Genomic DNA, 22950 nt, shown 5'->3' with positions numbered 1-22950 from the left:
CGACTCAGGTCGATTGCGCGTTAAATGTAGTGAATGTGCCCACAGCCCAGTGCCCACATACACTACACACTGCATGTCTCCCGGTTTCTGTAAAAACGAAACCAAAACACACACGGTCACAGACCCAGGTTGTGTTCAGTGCTTCCCATGTGCCCGCTGTAGCGCGCCCGCATGCACTCACAGACATGTCAAACCCCGAAGGGTCTCGCCCACTCGCCTCCTCTCAGCTACTCGCTGTAATAGAGTTGAGCGCGGGCAGGCTGCCCGCTGTCATCAGCGCGCCCCCCGCCTCGTCTGCCGCAAACACGGCGTCTATGTTTCAGCACATAGAAGCTCTTCAGCCGCCACACTGTCACGGCCAGAGCGCAGACTTCATTCAACCCCTAGCTTTTCATGCGAATGCATGGGCACAGCTTCCCGGGGTGTCAGAATGGGTGCTGAACATTATAAAAAGAGGCTATTCGCTACAGTTTGCTCGACGCCCTCGCCGCTGCGAGGCGCGAGTCGAAACTACGGTGAAAACAGAAGTAGCTCATCTACTTCGAGCCGAAATAGCGAAACTACTGAGCAAAGGGGCCATAGAACCCCTATCTCTAGCTCAGAGCGAAGGGGGCCTGTACAGCAGATATTTCCTGGTGCCAAAGAAAGACGGGGGTCTCAGACCCATCTTAGATCTAAGACGGCTGAACAAAGCGCTTTCAAAGTTCAGAATGATCACGACCAGACAAATCCTCTCGCAAATTCGCCAGGGGGACTGGTTTGCGTCGATAGATCTGAAAGACGTGTATTTCCAGATACAAATAGCGTCTCGTCACAGGCGATTTTTGAGATTCGCCTTCGAGGGCCAGGCATATCAGTATACAGTCCTACCGTTCGGCCTGTCTTTAGCACCCTGTACGTTCACGAAGTGCATGGACGCGGCCCTCGCTCCCCTGAAAATTCGGGGAATGCGAATTTTGAACTACTTGGACGATTGGCTAGTTCTGGCTCAGTCTCGTACAGAGCTTATAGAACACACGACCATTTTGCTCGAGCACCTCGAGAAATTAGGTCTCACAGTCAATTGGGCGAAGAGCTCTCTGTCTCCCAGTCAGGAAATATCCTTTCTGGGCACAGATCTGAACTCGCTGTCAATGACAGCTCAGTTATCGCCACAACGCACACTGGCCGTTCAGCGCATGACGGAAAGCTTCCGCCGCGGCGCTATGGTCCCGCTCAAGCAGTTTCAAAGGATGCTGGGTCTCATGGCCGCAGCATCACCAGTACTTCAGCTGGGGCTCCTTCGGATGCGCCCACTTCAGTTCTGGCTACAAGCGCGTGTGCCACGCAGAGCGTGGACTTCCGGTCTTTTTCGCCTCAAGGTCGATCAGAAATGCATTTCAGCTCTGAAACCTTGGAGGGCGACCGACTGGTACCGGTCAGGAGTAAGCCTGGGGACTTCCTCGAGTGTGAAGGTGGTGTCGACGGACGCCTCCACCTCGGGATGGGGAGCGCTGCTCGAGGGCAGACCGTTCTTTGGCCTATGGTCAGAACGAGAAAAGCTCCTACACATCAACTGCTTGGAAATGATGGCAGTCGACAATGCGCTCAGGCGCTTCTATCCCCAGATAGCAGGACACCACGTTCTAGTCCGTTCGGACAACATGGCGGTGGTGGCCTTTATAAATCACCAGGGAGGCCTCAGATCCCGAATCCTTCACAGGCTGACGGAACACCTCCTGGTTTGGGCCCAGCACAATTTGCGTTCACTGAGAGCAGTTCATGTGCCCAGCCACTTGAATTGGGACCAGACAGACTGTCCAGGAACAACGTTCCGGCAGGAGAATGGTCCCTACACCCACAGACAGTCCAATTGCTGTGGAAGAAGTTCGGCAAAGCGAAAGTAGACCTGTTTGCGTCTCAAGAAAACGCTCACTGCCCGATATACTTCTCCAAGAGCAGGAACGCGCTGGCCCACGTATGGCCCCGCTGCCCGCTCTATGCCTTTCCCCCCATTACGCTCATACCTCAGGTAATAGAGCGGATCAGGGAAAGTGGATGCTCTGTGCTACTAGTAGCTCCGTTCTGGAAAAACCAGGTCTGGTTCCCAGTTCTGATGCAACTAGCGAGCTCTGCCCCATGGCCGATACCTCTGAGGAGAGACCTCCTCACCCAGGCCAAGGGCTCGATTTGGCATCCTCGCCCGGAGCTTTGGGCCCTACACGTATGGGCCATCAATGGGTACCCGCTCACCTCCCTTCGGGAGTACTAAACACGATCACGCAGGCTAGAGCTCCCTCTACGAGACGGCTCTATTCCTCAAAATGGTCTGTGTTTTCTAGCTGGTGCACAGCCCATGGCGTGTCACCCCAGGACTGTGGGGTGACGAACGTTCTTTCCTTCCTACAAGAGCTTCTGGAAAAGGGCAGAACCCCTTCCATGCTCAAGGTCTATGTGGCGGCTATAGCAGCGTTTGTTAAACCAACGCTAAGCCAGTCACTCGGGAAGAACAATCTGGTCATTCGCTTCCTAAGAGGAGCAAAGAGGTTAAACCCTCCCAGACCCCCTTCAGTTCCCATATGGGACCTTTCCACGGTCTTGGAGGCCATGAAAGGTGCCCCATTTGAGCCAATCCAATCTGTGGATATCAAACACTTGTCCTTCAAGACAGCGTTTCTTTTGGCTCTCGCTTCAGTTAAGCGTGTGGGGGACTTACAAGCGCTTTCAGTAAGCGCGACATGTATGGAGTTTGGGCCAAATGACTGAATTGTCAGGCTCAAACCGAGACACGGGTATGTTCCTAAATCCCTCAACACACCGTTCAGGTCCCAGGTCATTTCCCTGTCGGCCTTACCGGTCCCTGAGGAGGAGAAGGACGCCGCTTTGCTCTGCCCTGTCAGGGCATTAAGAGCTTATGTGTCTCGCTCGTCTGCCTTCAGACAGACAGAGCAGCTATTCGTTTCGTTCTACGGACGCTCTAAGGGGCTAGCTGTAACGAAACAGACCCTATCCAGATGGATAGTGGATGCCATAGCGCTGGCATACATCTCTAAGGGCCTACAGTGCCCATTAGGTGTCAGAGCGCACTCCACAAGAGGCATGGCCTCTTCGTGGGCTTGGTCCAGTGGGATTTCTCTACACGATATCTGTATGGCGGCAGGCTGGGCCTCCCCGTCTACATTTATCAGGTTTTATAACCTGGAAGTTCCCGCTTTGCAAGCTAAGCTGTTGTCGGTCTAATAAGCCAGTACTATCTGCCCCCGAGGTCGGCTCAGATGCTGGGAACTGTTCGAGCAATGCTCACGGATCGATCATACAGCCCTGAGGGCAACTGTAAGACCCATATTTTTCATCAGATCAGGCCAATAACTTTGCCCTGACTGCGTGGAACACTATTATTATAATGCTCCCTGGTGGGATGCTACCTATTTAGGAATGATGCTTTGGCCTCTCTTCCTGGACTCTCTGTGAGTCCCTGATGATCATGTACCATATGGGCCCCGGGCACATGCCCTTGGGACTTTGGTATTGGATCTCAAGCACGCACGGCGTTTTACATTGTGTTCCCCAAGCGTAAGTTCTTACGCAGTACGAGAGAACTTCTCGTAAGAGAACGTACTCGGTTACTAACGTAACCTCGGTTCTCTCTAGAGAGGGAACGAGTACTGCGTATCCTTGCCGTGCCTGCAGTTCGCTCTGGTTCGCTCCGGCGATGAAAACCAGTGAACCAGCCTCTCGACGCTATATTTATAGCCCTAGGCCATGCCTAATTCGGCGGGACGCTATGCAAATGGACGCGAAGCACCCCCATTGGTCAGGCGTCAACAGGGCCTCTCTCGATAGGCTGCTGCAGTTGCCGCAGAGCAGCCAATAGGCGCGCAAAGGTGCCTCGCCTATGTCTGTATGCTGCTGCAACGCGTTTTGCATTATATAAAAATTAAAGGATAATTTTTGGCTTCAATATCTCATGGAAAGAGACTTTCCCCCGAGCGTAAGTTCTTACGCAGTACTCGTTCCCTCTCTAGAGAGAACCGAGGTTACGTTAGTAACCGAGTACGTTTTCCTTGTCGCATCAACAACAATCGCAGCAGTAGAGTAATAATGTTGGTAACCAAACAGGTGACGGTTTCCATTGACCTCTTTTTTCCCCCACTCAAACTGTTTGGTCCCCAATATCTTCTTTTGTAATCAACAGAAAAAAGAAACTCATACAGGTTTGGAACAACGAGTACATTTTCATTGAACTCCTTTGAAAAACTTGTTTTCAACAATTTTCACATGTGGTACAAGTTAATATATTCAACTCGAGATCTTCAATGTTTTTAGCAACACCAAAATGTAAATCACTGTGATGCATGCATATTCTACATCATGAAATATCAGGTTATTTCAGAGGGAACAACACAGAAGTTGCTCGATACATGTTGGAGAGAATGTCTACAGAGACCGCATTCATGTGTTCAGGGGACAGGTCAGGCAGCTAGCAGATAGTGAGGAGATGTTTGCTGTATGTGACAAAAAAATGTTTGGCCTAAAAACGTGTGACATCGCTTAGAGCACCTTTAAATGGCAATGAAAATTACCTATTGTCATTTAAGTGAAATTACTTACCTTAAATATACAAGCTTTCGAAAAATTATCATTCTAGAAGAAAATTTCAGATGGCACTATTATTATATTTATTGAGTTGTACAGGTGTAATATATATGCGCATGAGCCATTTATATTGTAGCATTCTAAGACGGCTATTTATAGACATGGTATGAGTTTTAACACAAGCCCTTTCCCACTCCTGCTCTCCAAGCGATAATGACAGATCCACATTCCATGACGTAAGTTTATCCCTCGAATTCTCAGCTACAGTGGAGAACAACAGATTATAAAAAATAATGGGTAACACTTTAGAATACTGTTCCTTAATTAATGAATAACTACACAGGAACAAATGAGTAATGCACTATTAACATTGTAGTAACTACTATTAACTAACAAGAAACTCTGAATAACAAATTAGTAAGTCATAGCGTTCAGTTGAATGTGGTAGTTCACTATTAGCTAATCAGTAACTACTATTTTTCATACCTCACTGAAGACTACTAAGAACTACTATATACAGGTTCATAATTAATATTAATAATGCATAATATATAATAAGGTAATGGTAACTCATTAGTAATTAATCAAGTGTTACTACATCCTTCTAAAGGAACTACTAATAATTTGGATCAGTATTCTAAAGTGAAAAACATGATAACTACCTAATATTGACTGAAGTCATTGTAAGTTTTAAGGTTTTTGTAAGGTTTTGGATAGTAATGACTCAAGTGTTACTACATCTTTCTAAAGGAACTACTAATTATTTGGATCAGTATTCTAAAGTGAAGATCATGGGAACACACTAGTAATGACTAAAGTGTTACCAAATCCATTGGAAGGAATTCAAAATCTTACAAAAATCTCAAAAGCTTACAATGACTTCAGTCAATATTAGGTAGTTATCATGTTTTTCACTTTAGAATACTGATCCAAATAATTAGTAGTTCCTTTAGAATGATGTAGTAATACTTGAGTCATTACTAGTGGGTTACCATTACCTTTTATTATAAATTATGCATTATTCATGTTAATTATGAACCTGTAGATAGTAGTTATCTGGGAGGTATGAAAAAAATAGTAGTTACTGATTAGCTAATAATGAACTACTACATTCATCTGAGCACTATTACTTACTAATTTGTTAATCAGAGTTTCTCACCTTTCTCACCTTTCGCCGCTTCTATCCTTTCGGGTAGCGGGTTTCTGCCTGATCTTCGTCTCAACCAGACACCTCCATCTGTCGCGATCGTCTGTATCTTCCTTCTCTAAGCCACACCACTCCATGTCTGTCTTTATGGTGTCTTTCCAACGGTGCTTCGGCCTTCCCCTCTTTCTCTTTCCTCCTACTTGCATCTCCATGGCTCTCCTTATGTCCGCCTCTTCATCTTTCCGACACACGTGTCCAAACCACTGTAGCCTTCTTTTCCTCATGAGATCTTGTATTGGCATTACTTGTGCTTGCTTTCTTATCTCTTCATTAGTTTGGTGTTCCTCTAGACTTATTCCAAGACAGTACCTCAGCATCCGCATCTCACAGGATCCAATCTTGTCTGCCAAGTTTCCTGTTATGGGCCATGTCTCACTTCCGTATAATAGTGTCGGTCTTATAGCTGTCCTATAGATGAGTGTTTTTAACTTTGTTGGTATTTTCTTATCGCACAGAACTCCTGTCAGCTCCCTCCATCTATTCCATACTTTGCTTATTCTCGACTCTACCTCTTTCCCGCAGCCTCCATCTTGGTGGATGGTAGTTCCCAGGTATTTGAAGGCTGTTTGTAGGGGAAGATTTGCGTGCTCTGTGCTGCCGTACTCTCTCAGTCTTATTCGCTCTTTTTTTCCCGTAGGTGGCAGGTGTTCGGTCTTGCTTCTGCTCAACTTCAGTCCAGCTCCTTCTAGTTTTTCCCTCCAAATCTCCAGTCTCTTCTCCAACTCCTCTCTATCCTCGTCACTTATAACAATGTCATCCGCAAACAGCATTGCCCATGGTGTCTCCTCTCGTATATCTTCCGAGATCACATCCATGATTATTATAAATAGTAGTGGGCTCAATGCTGAGCCTTGATGTAGTCCAACCTCAATCTCCATCTCCTCTGTCTCTCCAACATTGGTAATAACCTGTGTCGTACAGTCCTTGTACATATCTTTGATTATGTCAATGTATATCTCTGGGACCTGTCTTAACCTTAGGCAGTGCCAAATCAGCTCTCTTGGTATAGTGTCATATGCTTTTTCCAGATCTATGAACACCATGTGTAGCTCCTTGCTAAATTCTCTATATTTCTCCTGCAACATCCTCAGGCAGAACATGGGCTCGGTGGTCGATTTTCCTTTCTGGAATCCATATTGGTTGTCGCTGATCTGGACTACACATCTTATTCTTGCTTCTATCACCCTCTCCCATAGCTTGAGAGAGTGGCTAAGAAGCTTAATTCCTCTGTAGTTTCCACAGTTTAGGGGGTCTCCTTTCTCCTTGTATATGGGTGTGATCTTGCTTTTCCTCCATTCAGATGGTATGCCTGCCTTTCCAAATTCCCTCAAACAGGATGTCATCCATTTAATCCCTGTTTCTTTCAGCATTTTTACTAGCTCTATCGGGAGTTCATCTGGTCCTCGTGCCTTGTTAGTTGCCATCTTTTCTAGTTGTAACCTAATCTCTGCGTCTGTGATGTTCTCGATCGGTCCTTGAACAGGATCTGTCTGTGACAGTTCTTTTCTGTTGTTCTTTGTATTCAGTAAGGTGTTGAAATACTCTCTCCACCTCTCCTTGATCTTGACATCTTCACAAATGATTTTTTCCCTCCTTATCCTTAACCCTCTGAGGTCGACAAACGCGCCCACGCGTTTTGCTGGATTTTTTTCAGTTCAGTTCAAAAGAAATTAATTTTGCTCTGTTGACTTTGATATTACAAGCAAGTTTCATACATCAATCGATTCTGTTAAATGTGTATTATTTTTGTGTATACTCACAATAAAAACAAAGTGTTGTGCTTTTTGCCAAATAAAGAAAAATAAACGTGATGCGAGTTCTGCCTTCTCTCTGTCAGTGAAGACCATTCTGAAACGCGTCCGAAAATGAACAATAACTCAACGAATACTGAGTCAAACAGGCATACAGTCACACAGGCATGAAGCTTGAATTCTCTTCTTTAAAATGAGGTAATTTATATAAAAAAAAAATATTCTCATCTTGTGAAATCTGTGTTAAAAGAGAGCGATTCCAGTCGAGCTCATTAGAGCTCATTCAAAGGTAATGTGACTCCGCCCACGGAGAGCGCGCGCTATTCAAACGCAAATTACTGAGGCAAACCTGTGAACGCCCCCATATCAGCTCGAGAAAACACAAGTTTAATCATATCATTGTAGCCTACGTGTTTACACCATCTGGCAGCGCTGTGAGGAATAATAATAACGGAAAATCTACCTCAGAGTGCGGGTATTGCAGGAGAGAGGATCCGAATATGTAGTAAGTTTTTTTTCCTTCTCAAGTTAATCGCGTTTCTGTGAATGAATGAACGGCAGCCGCAGAGATGCGCGCTGTTTATCACAGCTCACAAAAAGACAGTTTAAATTTAAATTGCGTCTCTGTGTGAATGAATGATGATGTTTTAGCAAACTGTATTGCTATACTGAGATGAGTAAACTGAAAATTAACATTTATATGCCCTAATATTTCATAAAAACAACGTTACAGTCAGGCGTTTCTGTTTGTGAATGAATGTTTCGGTTTTAGCAAACTGTATTGCTATACTGAGTAAAAATCGACTGAAATGTTGAAATAAAATGTATTTGTATAAGCAACGTATTAAACTGCAAATTAACATTTATATTTCTTATAATAAAAACGAAAGACCTATGTTACAGACATATGAAAGACAACATTTCGTTGATTAGTTTTGGATAGATTATACATTTTTACTGTAAAATATCTGCCAACTCAAATAAGCCAATATTTGTTTGCCAATATTTGCTCATGTTAAATATAGTATGTTTTGTCAAAAATAAAGTAATCAAATAATCAATCAAATCCTTAACTTTGAAATATGTATGATAAAATGTATACTTTAGTTTTTACAAAGAAAGATTACACTTGAATTGTTGTTGTAATTGTAACCTTTTTAATAAAAAAATATATTTACAAGGTAGATGTAAACAAACTATTAAAAGGTAATAAGGTAATAAGCCTTTTCTTTAAATAATTTTTATTGTGTTTTATTAGTGACAAATTTGGGGAGAGGATAAATATTCCAAAACTGAAAATACAGTATGAGAATTAACTGCACAATTACTAGACATGTTTTCCTTGGATATTATAGGCCAAATTGCAAGCACACTATGTGGAAAAAAATAAATAATTGAGATGCTTCCAACTGTTGCTCTTGCATTCTTGTGGCTCAGTGACTCACCTGAATGAAAGGGTCATTAAGTATGCAGGCCCCATTGTCTCCTAAGGTGTGAACCACTAAATATGCATGATCGTTGACGCCCACTCCGCATATTGCCTTTCCAAACAGAAAGTGCTTTGCAAAATTCAAATCAATGTATTGTGTTATGTGAATGATAAGGGCAGGATGATTTTCACATCATTTTGAAGAAAAAACACTAGGCAATGACATCTATTAGACAAAAGTCTTATTGGCACATATTTAGTATGTGTTTTATGGCCTTATTTCAGAAACTTTAGTTTTTAGTTTTTTCAATAACCACGCATAAACATTATTCTCTCAAAAATGCAGACATGTACATTCTTGTTGCTCACATATTATGGTAGCCCTGTTTGTGCTAAATAGTGTGTAATTTTTTTTGCCATTAATATGTTTATAAGCAACTGAAAAAAGCACAAATGTCAGGGCATGTCAGAACATCTCAAGGACCCCAAAAACCCCTCAGACCTCAGAGGGTTAACTAAGTTTAGCCGATCAATATCCTTTGCCCTCCTCTGTTTAATTTATACAAATTTGAATCTATGATATACGAAATTATGTTTGTCTAAGTTACTTGCACAGATCACTCTTTGTATTAGGCCTAACATTAACAATATAGCCTAACTAGCCAACCATGAAACCACTCACTGTCTTAAATACATAAACTAAACTATTTGATAGAATGGTATATAACTGTCTTATATAGGCCTATACTGTCTTACTATGACTTACATGTTGAAACCACTGTATGGTTTACCGTACCTGTTTTTTATTAATTTTTTGGGTGAAAACATTTTTATTAGCAAAATACGTCTCGTGAAACGTTTTGTAATAAATAAATAAATAAATAAATAAACACTGGTAAAGTCATTTAAAAAAAGCAGTTGTTTTCCACGGAAGGTGCATTACACTATTTTACTGTAATTGTAGTTGACTAATAGGGGCACAAACACATTCATACATATTTCGTCAAATAAACATTAGAAATTACTGCTCTGAAACAATTTGTGCTGAGAAGACCACTATATAATGACTTGATGATGATGATGCTGCAGTTTCACAATACATGAATTACACGTACAGTACAAAACAACAGTAAATGTTGCAAACCTTTTTTTTTGGTTGAAATGCAATTTACACCTTTACAGTGCTTTTCTTGTGCATGCTGTTTATTACAGTTGTATCTCCCTTGTTCTCTGTAATATTTCACAGAATCACTTGATGGAAGATTTGAATAAGCCAGCAAGTGGTGTTTGGATCAGTCAGTGCTTGGTTCTGTTCAGCTGCTCTGTATGAAGGACCAAGATGTTTCTGAAGTCATGGACAGATTAGAGAAGGCTGAGTTTTCAGAGGACAGAATCAATGCTCTTGAAACCTTCATCATAAATTGAATGACATGCATGCATGTTCCTTGCACATGTAGTTAATGTCATGAATCTATAAGTATTCTGTCAAACTGAAGCAGAAGAAAGTACATAATGTGCCAATGTGACTGCATATTCTTTGTTTTTAAATATGGAAGTGTTATAAAGGTTTATACAGTAGGTAGTCAACCAGAATGCCTATTAAAGCGGGGCTCAGTAGTTTCGGGATTTCTTCGCTGTATTCTCGCTTTTTGCTCGCAGGTTTCTCTCTAGAGCTCCCCCCACAGCTTTGGTATAGATATTTGACAACACTGTTGTAAAAACGCGTTGGCTATTTTCAGACACCCGAGGCTAGCAGATCAACGACATCAAAGCAGACGGGACATTCTTTAAAACGTCTTCTTCATTCGGGTTCGAACAGCGTGAGGGAGCGCAATAATGACAGCATTTTAGCAGATTTCTTTTGGCCGTAAAGCAATTGTTTACATTGCGATACCTGATATCACACGAGACTTCCTGACGCGGTGGCCGGCGACTCGTGCGGATTTTCCGCTCACGGGCACCAGGGGGATGCGAAACGACCACCATTCAACCCGAAATAAGTAATATAACCATTCCAATGACTTTTTTAAGGTAAAAAAGTTACTTAGTTCACCTTTAAACTGCCATTTTATCTTTTAACATACCATACCAACATGAAGAATGTATTTATGATTATTAATTTCCTGGATTAAAAACTTTAATTTAATCTATAAACAGTACTAATATATATATATATATATATATTTATATATATCTTTTTTTTTTTTTTTTTAGAGTGAACAGTAATCTATTGCAAATTTCAAACACACACATTAAACCTCATTTAGGGCCTATTCACATATCGCGTCTTTTGCGCGCGCAAGTTCGTTATTTCAAATGTAGGCGCGCGGTATGCGCGCTCATAATGGAAGCGACGCGGTCGCGGTGCGACACGCTCGTTTTTTCCAAGCGCGTCCGCGCCGCATCGAGATAAAAACATCTCAACTTTTCAGAATGCCGCAAGCGCACCGCAGGTCACGTGACAAGAACCAAGCTTAGCAACGACAGACGCCTCCGGAGCGCAACCACCCGAGCGCTTTGGAAAAAGGAGAACGTGGCGCGCCTAGCGTTTTCTATGCGTTTTTAGGCGCGATATGTGAACGCCGCCTAATACAGGTTCATATGTTACTGACTCTTCATGATTTTAATCTTAAATATGCTGAAGGTTCTGAATTATTGGATTCACATTCTGCAAAGCTCCTGTTCTCTTAAGGGAAACAGTAGGAAACCACTGAAAGAGTTGGGGTTATACTGGCCATAATATATCCTCTTGCCAGACCAAAGTCTCACATAGACAACATCTCCAACCTCCAGGATCAACACAACTCCATTCGAGGAGTTTAAGTCATTCTGAGGCTGATAAGCATAGGCTACAACCATGCGCTCTCCATTCTTAAAAATGAATGCAGCCGCTATAGTTGGGCCATGACTATAAACAGAGATTCTGAACATGTACGCTCCTTTCAGCGGGGCTGTGAAAACACCTAAATCAAATAACAAGAGGTACAGAATCAGCTGTTTTCCGTATGATTGTTTAATTATCAAGCACACTATGTAATAGTTTCAAAAGATGGCAGATTATTTCAGGCTGTTTACATGACAACAATGTCCTAAATATGGACAAGTTTTTTCTTTGCATTTTTCACGGACAGACGTTGTCAAAACAATCCCCATTAACACGGATTCGTGGAAACTACTTTAAACGCTGTATTCTGCTGCCTAGCCAGTAGGTGGCAACGTCACTTTGTAAAGAAGCACCTTTAGACTGATCAAGTAAACAGTTTTCACAAATTCACGTTTTTGTTGTTTACACGGAGACGATAACGGTATTGTTTAAAAAAACTTGCACTTTGAAGCCCAATTTCAAACGTTGAAAGTCCCCCAATGAACGCCCAAAGCGCATAAACCTGAATCACATACAATTTTTTACGTGTTTAATTGAAACTGGTGTCGTGTAAACAGCCCCTAATTCTCTAATACACATTACACAACTGCAGAGAGGTCTGAATGGAGCAGAAGGGTTTTCATTATTATAAACTGAGTTTTATGACTCATTTCATTGATCATTACCTGTAATTGGGTTGTAGGCGTTCCCTATGTTTGTGAAGACGTTCCTGTAGGTTAGTGTGAATTCAGTGGTGAAAGGACCGATATAATTTCCACTGTCAGATTTCATCAGTGCAGCTGAAAAAGCTATTTCTCTGTCTGTTGTTGAAAATGGATTAGTTGGGGGGGTTTGCTTTTCAATTTGGCAGCTGGCCTCCAGATACCTCTGCTCTTGGCTAAATTGTTTTCTTTAAATTGAGTTTGTTATTTACTGTGTGTATGAGTAGATTCTTATTGATGGTGTTCATTTATTATAATGCCAATGTGAGTTTTTAACTTTGAAGTTTCTAGCTATTTATTATTCAACATTGATGAACAAAATAAACTTTTCTACTTCTATGAACCTGTGTGCCCTTAGGGCTATTAGCTCCCCTGGTTTTCCAGGGTGGCGTAGTCGACCATATTGCCATATATATTGCCATTTCTGTCAAAAGTGTGGTAAACCTTTCTCTATCCTCTTACACTCGCACTGCAATGCTACACAAACATCCACAGCCTTGAGGGGAGTTGACTGTTCCAGAGCTTCCCCATTCACCACCACAAAAAACTGTCCAGCAACTCCAAGCTCCAAGACAAAGGGGAAGGGTTTCGCCTGACAATATCAGACAGATAATTCTTGCAAAAAAGTGCATTGATAATAAAAGTATTACGAATGTAGTGCACTCGACAGGTACGGCTGCACGATATAACTGCATGAATAGTTAAATCCACGATTCTCGATTATTTTGCTCCAAATGTTTTTTTAAAAACACACATGACTTTGTATTGTGACAGAGGTGGTGTAAGTTAATATATTCTGCAACCACAATCTCAAGCAATACAGTCGACATTCATGTTTGGACTCATTTCAGTTCATCAACTAAGAAGGTTTAATCGCAGATTTAGTAACTGGCTGCTGTGTAAATGAACAGTTGCTTTGTATGACACTTTTCAAATCTCTTTGAATTAATAATGTAACGTTTTGCTTTCGTTAAATGTAACCAATTCTGTTGCAGCCTAATTAAGCCTATTTAAAAAAGCTGTATTATCTTTTGTTTCTAAAAGTTTGTTCTATTCATTACGTTTTTTTTTTTTACATATTCAATCAGTCTCATTCCTGTTGAAATAATATTTTTTCACAAGACCTTGTGCTGTTTTTTTTTTGTTTTTGTTTTTTTAAATAAAACAGATATATAATAGTTCACTGTTTGTACAAATAAAAGTCTATAAGTATACTATATCCTGCATATGATTGTTTGTTTAAACAACATTAAACAAATTTTCTTGGTTTGTTTAATAATAGAATTATCACTTTATAACATGCAGTTTCAACTCCACCAAATCTTTGTTTGTTTCATTATTGTACAGCAAATGTCAATAGCTCTTGTTTGTATTTTTCATGTTTGTTGTAGGCTTATTTGGAAATTATCATAGTTGTAGTATTTCATCCTTACTGTTAATTGACATTTAGCCTCACTTACATTTTAAAATGTCCCTTTGCGGCACCTGGTGGTCATTTTGCGAACGGCTTTGAAATGCGACAAAAAAAGCGATTTTTTGCCACGGCGGCTAATGTCGAGGTAATAGGCATTCTGGTTGACTACCTACTGTATACACCTTTATAACACTTCCATATTTAAAAACAAAGAATATGCAAAGTCACATTAGGCGCATTTCCATTAAAGATTTGCGCAAAACTTTTTCTTTTTTTTTTCTTTTTTTTTCTTCTAAATATCGACAAAAAACTATTGCGAAATGACGGCGTTTCCATTAACCGATGTTATGCGACTAAAACAACTTTTTTTTTTTTTTTTTTGCGATAAGTCATTCCAAAAATCATGACAACGGATGTTGGTAAGTTATCACAGCCATGTACCGCACTAGACGTTATTATTAATAAAAGGAAACGTAGGCGTGTTATCCAAGCATTAATGGCAAGGAAAGACCCTTTCCCGGCACATATGAGGTGTTTCTGGGTTTTTCTCACTCATTTCGAGATAGGTTTCACTGCAGAACCATACATCATAGCAGTGTGAGGACGACAGCGCCTAACAGTCTGAGGCCGGAACCGCATACCATACATCCACCTTACATATACCATACCTAAACCTACCCATCTCCACCCCCTGACCCCTAAACCCACCCCTAAACCTACCCATCTCCACCCCTGATCCCTAAACCCACCCCTAAACCTACCCATCTCCACCCCTTAGATGCTTTTACCCCGCCCACTTCCGGCATCAGACTGTTAGGCTGGCGCTGTCATCCTCACACTGCTATGACGTATGGTTCTGCGGTTCTGCAGTTAGTTAATATTGCTAATTTCTGCTCTGAGGTCTTGAGATCCAGTATTTCTGTCATTCTTTCTTCTCAAGAACTCTGTCTCGTATTCTGTCCAAACACACCGCGCCTTCTAAGTCAGGTGACTGTAAATGCGCAAAAACTGTTTCCATTGCAGTTTTGTGAAATATTCCTTTTTCGAATTGCCTGAAAAACCTCCTCATGCGAGCGCAAAAACTTTTTTGCGATAAATGGGAGTTTTTTGCGAAATTGACGTGTTTCCATTGAGCGTATTTTCAATTCGCAATTTCAATTTGAGCAATTTGAAGGGTAATGGAAATGCGGCTATTGGCACATAATGTACTTCTGGTTCAGTTTGACCAGAGGTGGGTAGAGTATCCAAAAACTGTACTCAAGTAAAAGTACAAGTACTTATAGAAATATTTACTCAAAGTAAAAGTAATAATCTTAATAGTTACTTGAGTAGAGTAAAAAAGTATCCAATGAAAAAACTACTCAAGTAGCGAGTTACTAGTTACTTCGGATCATATAGGCCTATATATATACAGTGAGGAAAATAAGTATTTGAACACCCTGCTATTTTGCAAGTTCTCCCACTTAGAAATCATGGAGGGGTCTGAAATTGTCATCGTAGGTGCATGTCCACTGTGAGAGACATAATCTAAAAAAAAATTCCAGAAATCACAATGTATGATTTTTTAACTATTTATTTGTATGATACAGCTGCAAATAAGTATTTGAACACCTGAGAAAATCAATGTTAATATTTGGTACAGTAGCCTTTGTTTGCAATTACAGAGGTCAAACGTTTCCTGTAGTTTTTCACCAGGTTTGCACACACTGCAGGAGGGATTTTGGCCCACTCCTCCACACAGATCTTCTCTAGATCAGTCAGGTTTCTGGGCTGTCGCTGAGAAACACGGAGTTTGAGCTCCCTCCAAAGATTCTCTATTGGGTTTAGGTCTGGAGACTGGCTAGGCCACGCCAGAACCTTGATATGCTTCTTACAGAGCCACTCCTTGGTTATCCTGGCTGTGTGCTTCGGGTCATTGTCATGTTGGAAGACCCAGCCTCGACCCATCTTCAATACGCTGATTTCACGCAGCCGTTATTTTGAAATCGAAAGCGAGGCTCCGGTGGGAAGAAAACCGGAAGTGTCGCCTTTAATCACAGGAGAGTCGTGAATGCGATGGCGTATTGTTGTGTTTAATGATGTTGTGTCAATTCTAAAAATGTACAAACATTTCTTTCATACTTTAGACTATATACAGTGAAATTCATTTATAAATAAAATATTTTTTTTATATATAATTCAGAATGTAAAAAACGAAGCAGGAATGAACAATATACATATCCTATATTGGATATTACCATCCAATAGTGTAAATCGCGGCAGCAGCTTCAGGTTGGTAATCCAAGGCATTGTTGTTTATCTTTACTTCCGGGGTTCTTCCCACCGGAGCCTCACTTTCGATTTCAAAATGGCGGCTGCGTGAAATCAGCGTATGCTCTAACTGAGGGAAGGAGGTTGTTCCCCAAAATCTCGCAATACATGGCCCCGGTCATCCTCTCCTTAATACAGTGCAGTCGCCCTGTCCCATGTGCAGAAAAACACCCCCAAAGCATGATGCTACCACCCCCATGCTTCACAGTAGGGATGGTGTTCTTGGGATGGTACTCATCATTCTTCTTCCTCCAAACACGTTTAGTGGAATTATGACCAAAAAGTTCTATTTTGGTCTCATCTGACCACATGACTTTCTCCCATGACTCCTCTGGATCATCCAAATGGTCATTGGCAAACTTAAGGCGGGTCTTGACGTGTGCTGGTTTAAGCAGGGGAACCTTCCGTGCCATGCATGATTTCAAACCATGACGTCTTAGTGTATTACCAACAGTAACCTTGGAAACGGTGGTCCCAGCTCTTTTCAGGTCATTGACCAGCTCCTCCCGTGTAGTTCTGGGCTGATTTCTCATCTTTCTTAGGATCATTGAGACCCCACGAGGTGAGATCTTGCATGGAGCCCCAGTCCGAGGGAGATTGACAGTCATTTTTAGCTTCTTCCATTTTCTAATGATTGCTCCAACAGTGGACCTTTTTTCACCAAGCTGCTTGGCAATTTCCCCGTAGCCCTTTCCAGCCTTGTGGAGGTGTACAATTTTGTCTCTAGTGTCTTTGGACTAAAATTGTGCTTGTTTCATTTTCAAAATAACCTGTGGATGACGTAAGCAAGTACAGTCGTTAAGTATTCACATACAAATGTGAAGTAATGAGGTTTTTTTTTTCTCTCTCACAGGACAGTAACACTACAAAACCATGGTATTTTACAATATGATGCATTGTTGTATAGTAAACTACTCAACAGTATATTACTTTAAATATATCAACCTTCAACATATTCAGAATTAAAATGCAATATACACATAGCCAAGCAGTAATATGAATGCAACAACATATCTAAAAACCGTGACAAGGAGGTTTTTTATGCAGAATACATAACTGTACTTTTACTCTTCATATCTTAAGTAAATTAAATACAAGTGTGCAAGATAACACTTGTACATAAGTAAGGTTTTAAATATAACAAAAATTTCCCCAATGTGCCACTAATACTTACTAAAAGTAGTTTAAGTATCACTATATCTTACAACAATTACTTTGTCACAATTCTAAACAATTTCTCTTTTGTTTGTTTCCCTAAATCAGACCTGAGCCCTGTACTGCAGGATAAACCTGAGAGTGCCAGTGCTGGACAGGTTTTTTAATGACATGGACACTCTACCTGCTTTTCGGCTGAGCAGGGAGGCCCTGACAGTGCTGCTGGACCTGTTGAGAAGTGACCGGCAACACAGATGGGGTTCCACAATAGAGACACTGGTATTTCTTTTCTGGCTGGCGTGTGGTACATCATACAGGGTCGTCTCCAGAGCATTTGATATACCTCGTTCCACTGTCCACCGCATTGTCCACCGGGTCGCTGAGGAGGTGGTGGCCATCCGCCACCAGGTCATTCGGTTCCCCAACACCCCAGAAGACATGGAGGCAGTTTGCCGTGGGTTTGCAGGGCTGGCCAGACACAGAGCTTTCTTGAAAGCTGCAGGAGCAATCGACGGCTGCCATCTCCGCATCAAGCCTCCAAGCGGCCCTGATGGTCAATGCTACAGGAACAGGAAACTGTTCCCGTCCATCATCCTGCAGGCTGTTTGTGACCATCAGGGCCGTTTCATTGACACCTATGTGGGCTGGCCCGGGTCAGTGTATGACGCACGGGTGCTCCGGTACAGCCCACTGTACAGGAGGTCAGTGTACCCTCCTCCAGGGCACTTCATCCTCGCAGACGGAGGGTACCCATGTCTCCAACACCCACTCCCCCTCATCACTCCCTACAAGAGGCCAGTACGAGGTGTGGGAGCCCAGCGCTTTAATCTTCATCATTCCAGGGCACAGTCCATGATAGAGCGTGCTTTTGGGATGATGAAGACCAGGTTCAGGGCCATCTTCCTGAAAGCGCTGGAGGTGCACCACACCTTTGTACCTCAAGTAAGTTAAATGAAAAATACATTTGCAAAAAACATAATTAACTTCTTTCTTCCAGACCAAAAAAATCATTTTTTGTTTAGTTTTTTCATTTCAGGTCATCACAGCCTGTGCCATCCTCCACAACATCTGCCTTGGGGTTGGTGACATCATGGCCCTGGAGGATGAGCATGAGGAGGATGATGCAGAGGATCAGGGGGAGCATGTTTTGGAGACGGTCAGTGGGGCTCCCTGGTGTGACCAGCTGTCTGCCCTGGAGGAGGTTCCCATTGACCATGATTATTTGTAACACGCAAGTCAGAGAACTTTAAAGCTATAATGGCCAAAACCAAAAATTAATGTCCATAGAATGGGTTTACATGTTGACATTTTTTATGCTTTGATTTGAGGATGCGAGTGAATTTATTTTATTCTTCCCTCTTTTTGAAATGATCTCAGTGAGATGGCAGCCGTCGATTGAGTCAGCCCTGCAAACCTGTTGTTAGACAATGCAGTGGACAGTGGAAATTATGCAGTCAAACACTCTGGAGACCATCCTAGATGATGTCCCACCAGCAGAGAGGCCTTACCAGGGTCTCTATTGTGGAGCCCACCCGGATCCAGCGGCACCACCAGGGTCTCCCTGCTCAGCTGAAATCTTAATTTATGTACTGTTCATTTAAATTATGTTGTCAGATGATATTTAAGTTATGTTGTAAATGGTTATTTCTAAAACGTTATTCATCTATATAATTATTATAATTTTTTTTGTTTGTTTGTTTTTCAAATTGCCTGTCAAACCTGTCATTAAAAAAAATAAGCAATGTCGAGAACTATTCCTTTTTATTTCATATCCCAACACATCAAGTTATTTAAATAATAAACAATGCACAGAAATGGAACAAAAATAATGTTTATTATTCATTTTAAATAAACTGTACACAAGTTTGAAAAAAGAAATACCTAATTTAATATAACTTAGATTACAAAAATAAACTGTACAAAACTTAAGTTTCCTCTTTTAAATATATATATGTTACCTCATTTAATGTAAATAAAAAAATAAACTGTACAGAACAAAGGTTTCCTCTTTTATATATACATAAAAAAAAGGTTCTCCACCATACGCTCAAGAAGAACAAACAGCCTGTCCATCCTCTCCCTGCTCTCTCGAGCTCTCCTCTGCCTCCCTTTGCAGAGCCATGTCCTCTCTAATGAGGTTCAGCATCTCCTCCTCATAGTCCCGCTTTCTCCGTGGTGGTGTGGGTGCTGCTGGTGCGGGTGCTGCTGGTGCTGCTGGCTCCTCCTCACTGTGGCCACCCACTGCTGAACTTGACCCTGGTCTGTCCTCAGGGATTGAGGCGATGAGGACAGGAGGATTGGTAGAATGCCTCTGTCCCAACACCTCATCCATGAGGACAAACCAGGGCCACGTTTCAGCAGTGGGTTTCCCACTCACTCCCTCTCCTGTCCCAGGACACTTGCAATCCTAAGGCAGAGCAAATTAACCATGGCTTGTTAACAACAACAGCACAATACATTTCAGCAAAGATGTGTGTTTTAACTTTCTTACTTTATATTGTTTGTAAGTTGTCCCATTTTTTCTTTGCCTGCATTGGGGTTACCTTCCCCTGCAGACGCATTTTCTCCAGAATTGCTCTAAAAAAGCAGAAAAGGGTACTTATGAAAAATTATAACACAGGGGTGCAAATGAAATATTAACATTAGTGCATTGTTAACACTTAAAAATGACACATCAGGACATGCATTCAAAATAGTTTAGAAATCATATTTCTGGATACTCAAATGTGGTTAAAACCTTTGTAGACATAACTTGCATTGACAACACTACAAAAACACATAAAAGTGAAACCCATTGCATCATCTACTGCTTTTCTTATTGTTGTGGGTTTTCTAGGGTGAGTGATATTTATTATAATACACAAGTGAGACAGACTACTGCAAATTTTACAAGTAGGTGTTGTCTTACCTCCAAGCCACGCTGGCGGAGTTTTTTACCCCGGTAAAGAAATGGTCATTTTCAGAGTGCGCTCTAACTCCCAACGGGCACTGGAGGCCCTTGGCAGTATAAGCCAGCGCTATGGCGTCAACTATCCATCTGGATAAGCTTTGTTTCGAAACAGCCACTCCCTTGGAACGTCCACTGAACGAGACAAAGAGCTGCTCAGTCTGTCTGAAGACAGCAGAGCGGGACACGTAAGCTCTTAAAGCCCTAATGGGGCAAAGAAAACTTGAGTCCCCTTCCTCACTTGATCCCGGCAGGGCAGACAGGGAGATAACCTGAGCCCGAAACGGCGTGTTGAGGGACTTTGGCACATAGCCATGCTTAGGTTTGAGTATGACTTTAGAGTCATTAGGTCCAAACTCTAAGCACGCTGGGCTCACGGAGAGCGCGTGCAGGTCGCCTATGCGCTTCACCGAAGCGAGAGCCATCAAAAACACTGTTTTGAAAGACAAATGTTTGAGGCTAATAGATTGGATAGGCTCGAAAGGGGCATCTGCTGTATAGCCCCCCTTCGCTTTGAGCTTGGGGTACTTACTTTATCGCCCCTTTGCTTATCAGTTTTGATATTTCGGCGCGAAGTAGGTGTGCTACTTCTAAAATCACGGTAGTTTCGACGCGCGCTGTGAAGCGGGGAGGGCGTCGACAAAACTGTAGCGAGAAGCCTCTCTTTATAATGCCTAGCACCCAGTCCGAAACCCCTGGAAGCGCTGCCCATGCTTCTGCATGGCTGGCTAAGGGCTGGATGCGAAGCGCGCTCTGTTCGCCGTGCGACAGAGGTGCTTCGGGGCGCAATAACATAGGCGTTATGCCTGTGGCATTCGAGGCGGGGGGCGCGCTTATTACAGCGGGCAGAGTGCTCGTCCTCGACCTTACTACAGTGCTTAACTGAGTGAGGGAGGGCTGAGAGAGTCTCGCGGGACTCATGTCTGCGAGTAAATGTGGGCGGGAAGCGGGCACATTCACTGCTTTGGACGTGCTGCCTGCCTGAGCAGAGCGAGCGCGCACAGGTCCCGTTTTTACAGAGAGCCTGTGGTCTGTGAGACATAGTGTTTGTGGGCACTGGGAAGTGGGCACTTTCACTATATTGGAAGCGCAATCGACCTGAGTCGATTTTATGTGCGCGAGCCCTAAGTGTAGGGCTGTGCTTGTGTGTAGGGATGGGCACTGAGGAGTGGGCATCGACACTACATTTATAGCACCATCGGCCGTGGCCGGGACACCAGAAAATACACTCTTTTCGGGATATATCTGGGTAGCCGTGAAAACGGCTTTTGTGTGCAGGCAAGCGGGCAACTGTGCGGGCTTGCGTCTTGCAGAAAACGCTGGAACAGTCGCAAGTCTTGGGACTGAAACAGCGGCGCGCTTGGGTGAGAGACCAGCCGCAACGGGACTCACACACCTGCGCTTTCCTAGGCGTGCTAGGACTTCTTCGGGGCTTCCGGCTTTACCACAATCTTCGGCCGCGGCCCGCGCTGAGCGGGACCTCGAGCTGCGCTGCTGTCGCTGCTGTGAAGATGCGGCCGAAGGCGGGGGCTGAGGCTGAGAGCTCCGCGGAGTCTGTTTTTCACGACTCGCTGCAGAACCGGAGCGCTTCGGGAGGAAGTGCTTGAAGGCTTGAGACGCTTTCTGGGCTTCGGTAAATCTCTCCACGAACTCGGAGAGAGAAGATCCAAAAAGGCCAGCGGAAGACAGCGGGGCGTCGAGAAACGCGGTGCGCTCGGAATCAGCCATCTCCGTGAGCGTCAGCCATAGATGCCTCTCAGCAACAGTGGCGGAAGCCATACACCTTCCCATGGCTTGTGCAGCATACTTGGTAGCGCGGAGTGTTAGATCTGAAGCGCTCCTCAAATCCGCGATGCAGATAGCGTCAGGTCCCATCTCGTCCAACTTACGGAGGAGATCACCCTGGAATATCTGCAGCGTAGCCATGGTGTGTAGTGCTGACGCGGCCTGCCCAGCGGCGGAGAAAATTCGCGCGAGCAGCGTCGACGTCATGCGGCAGGCTTTTGAAGGCAACACCGGTTTAGTCCGCCGTCCAGCAGAGGGCGGGCAAAGGTGGGTCGCTATCGCCTGTTCCACCGGCGGAAGTGAAAGGTAGCCTCGGTCTTTCGCATTATCCAGGGAGGAAAATGCTGGCGACACAGACGAGCGCGTTCGCGCAGAGTAGGGCGCATTCCAAGCCTTCGCAACTTCTTCATGAAGCTCAGGAAGAAAAGGAGCGGGCTTTGATTCCGGAGAAGTGCGCTCACCAGGGAGGAAGCTACCATCCAGCCGGGTGCGAGAGGGGAGTTCCGGTGCAGACCACTCGAGGCCGAGGCCTACCAGAGGTCAGGATAATCACCGGCATGTGACAATAGCTGATGTATTTAATTTAAATGAAGTCACTCAAACTTTCATATGAAATGTACATTTTGAGGTAATCATTCCTCACAGTCACAGCCTTTTTTATTTTGTATGGTGCTAATAAATACTATTAAAGTGTGAGATTTTAACCATTCAACGACCGGAGGTGTGTGTTTCTGTGATTATCCCTCCACTGATCTTGTAACAAAAATAAAATAATAATTATATATATATATA

General features: G+C 43.0%; 2 protein-coding genes across 2 annotated transcripts in view; both read left to right on the top strand.

Annotated features, from left to right (window-relative positions):
- LOC309496395 (uncharacterized protein) overlaps nucleotides 1–22950 on the top strand; it is a gene marked incomplete at its 3' end in the record, with an annotated part of 32328 nt that overhangs the window by 5752 nt on the left and 3626 nt on the right. The window lies entirely within an intron of this gene.
- LOC309496396 (putative nuclease HARBI1) lies at nucleotides 17598–18654 on the top strand (the record flags this gene model as incomplete). The annotated part of the gene is made up of 2 exons (XM_082166390.1): nucleotides 17598–18368; nucleotides 18463–18654. 2 exons carry the CDS (start codon nucleotides 17598–17600, stop codon nucleotides 18652–18654), a joined length of 963 nt encoding a protein of 320 aa, XP_082022516.1.

This window comes from Leuciscus leuciscus (genome assembly GCF_965113295.1).
Source record: "Leuciscus leuciscus genome assembly, chromosome: 4".
NCBI lineage: Eukaryota > Metazoa > Chordata > Actinopteri > Cypriniformes > Leuciscidae > Leuciscus > Leuciscus leuciscus.
The sequence above is the reverse complement of the archived record's forward strand: the minus strand, read 5'-3'. Positions and strand labels throughout refer to the sequence as shown.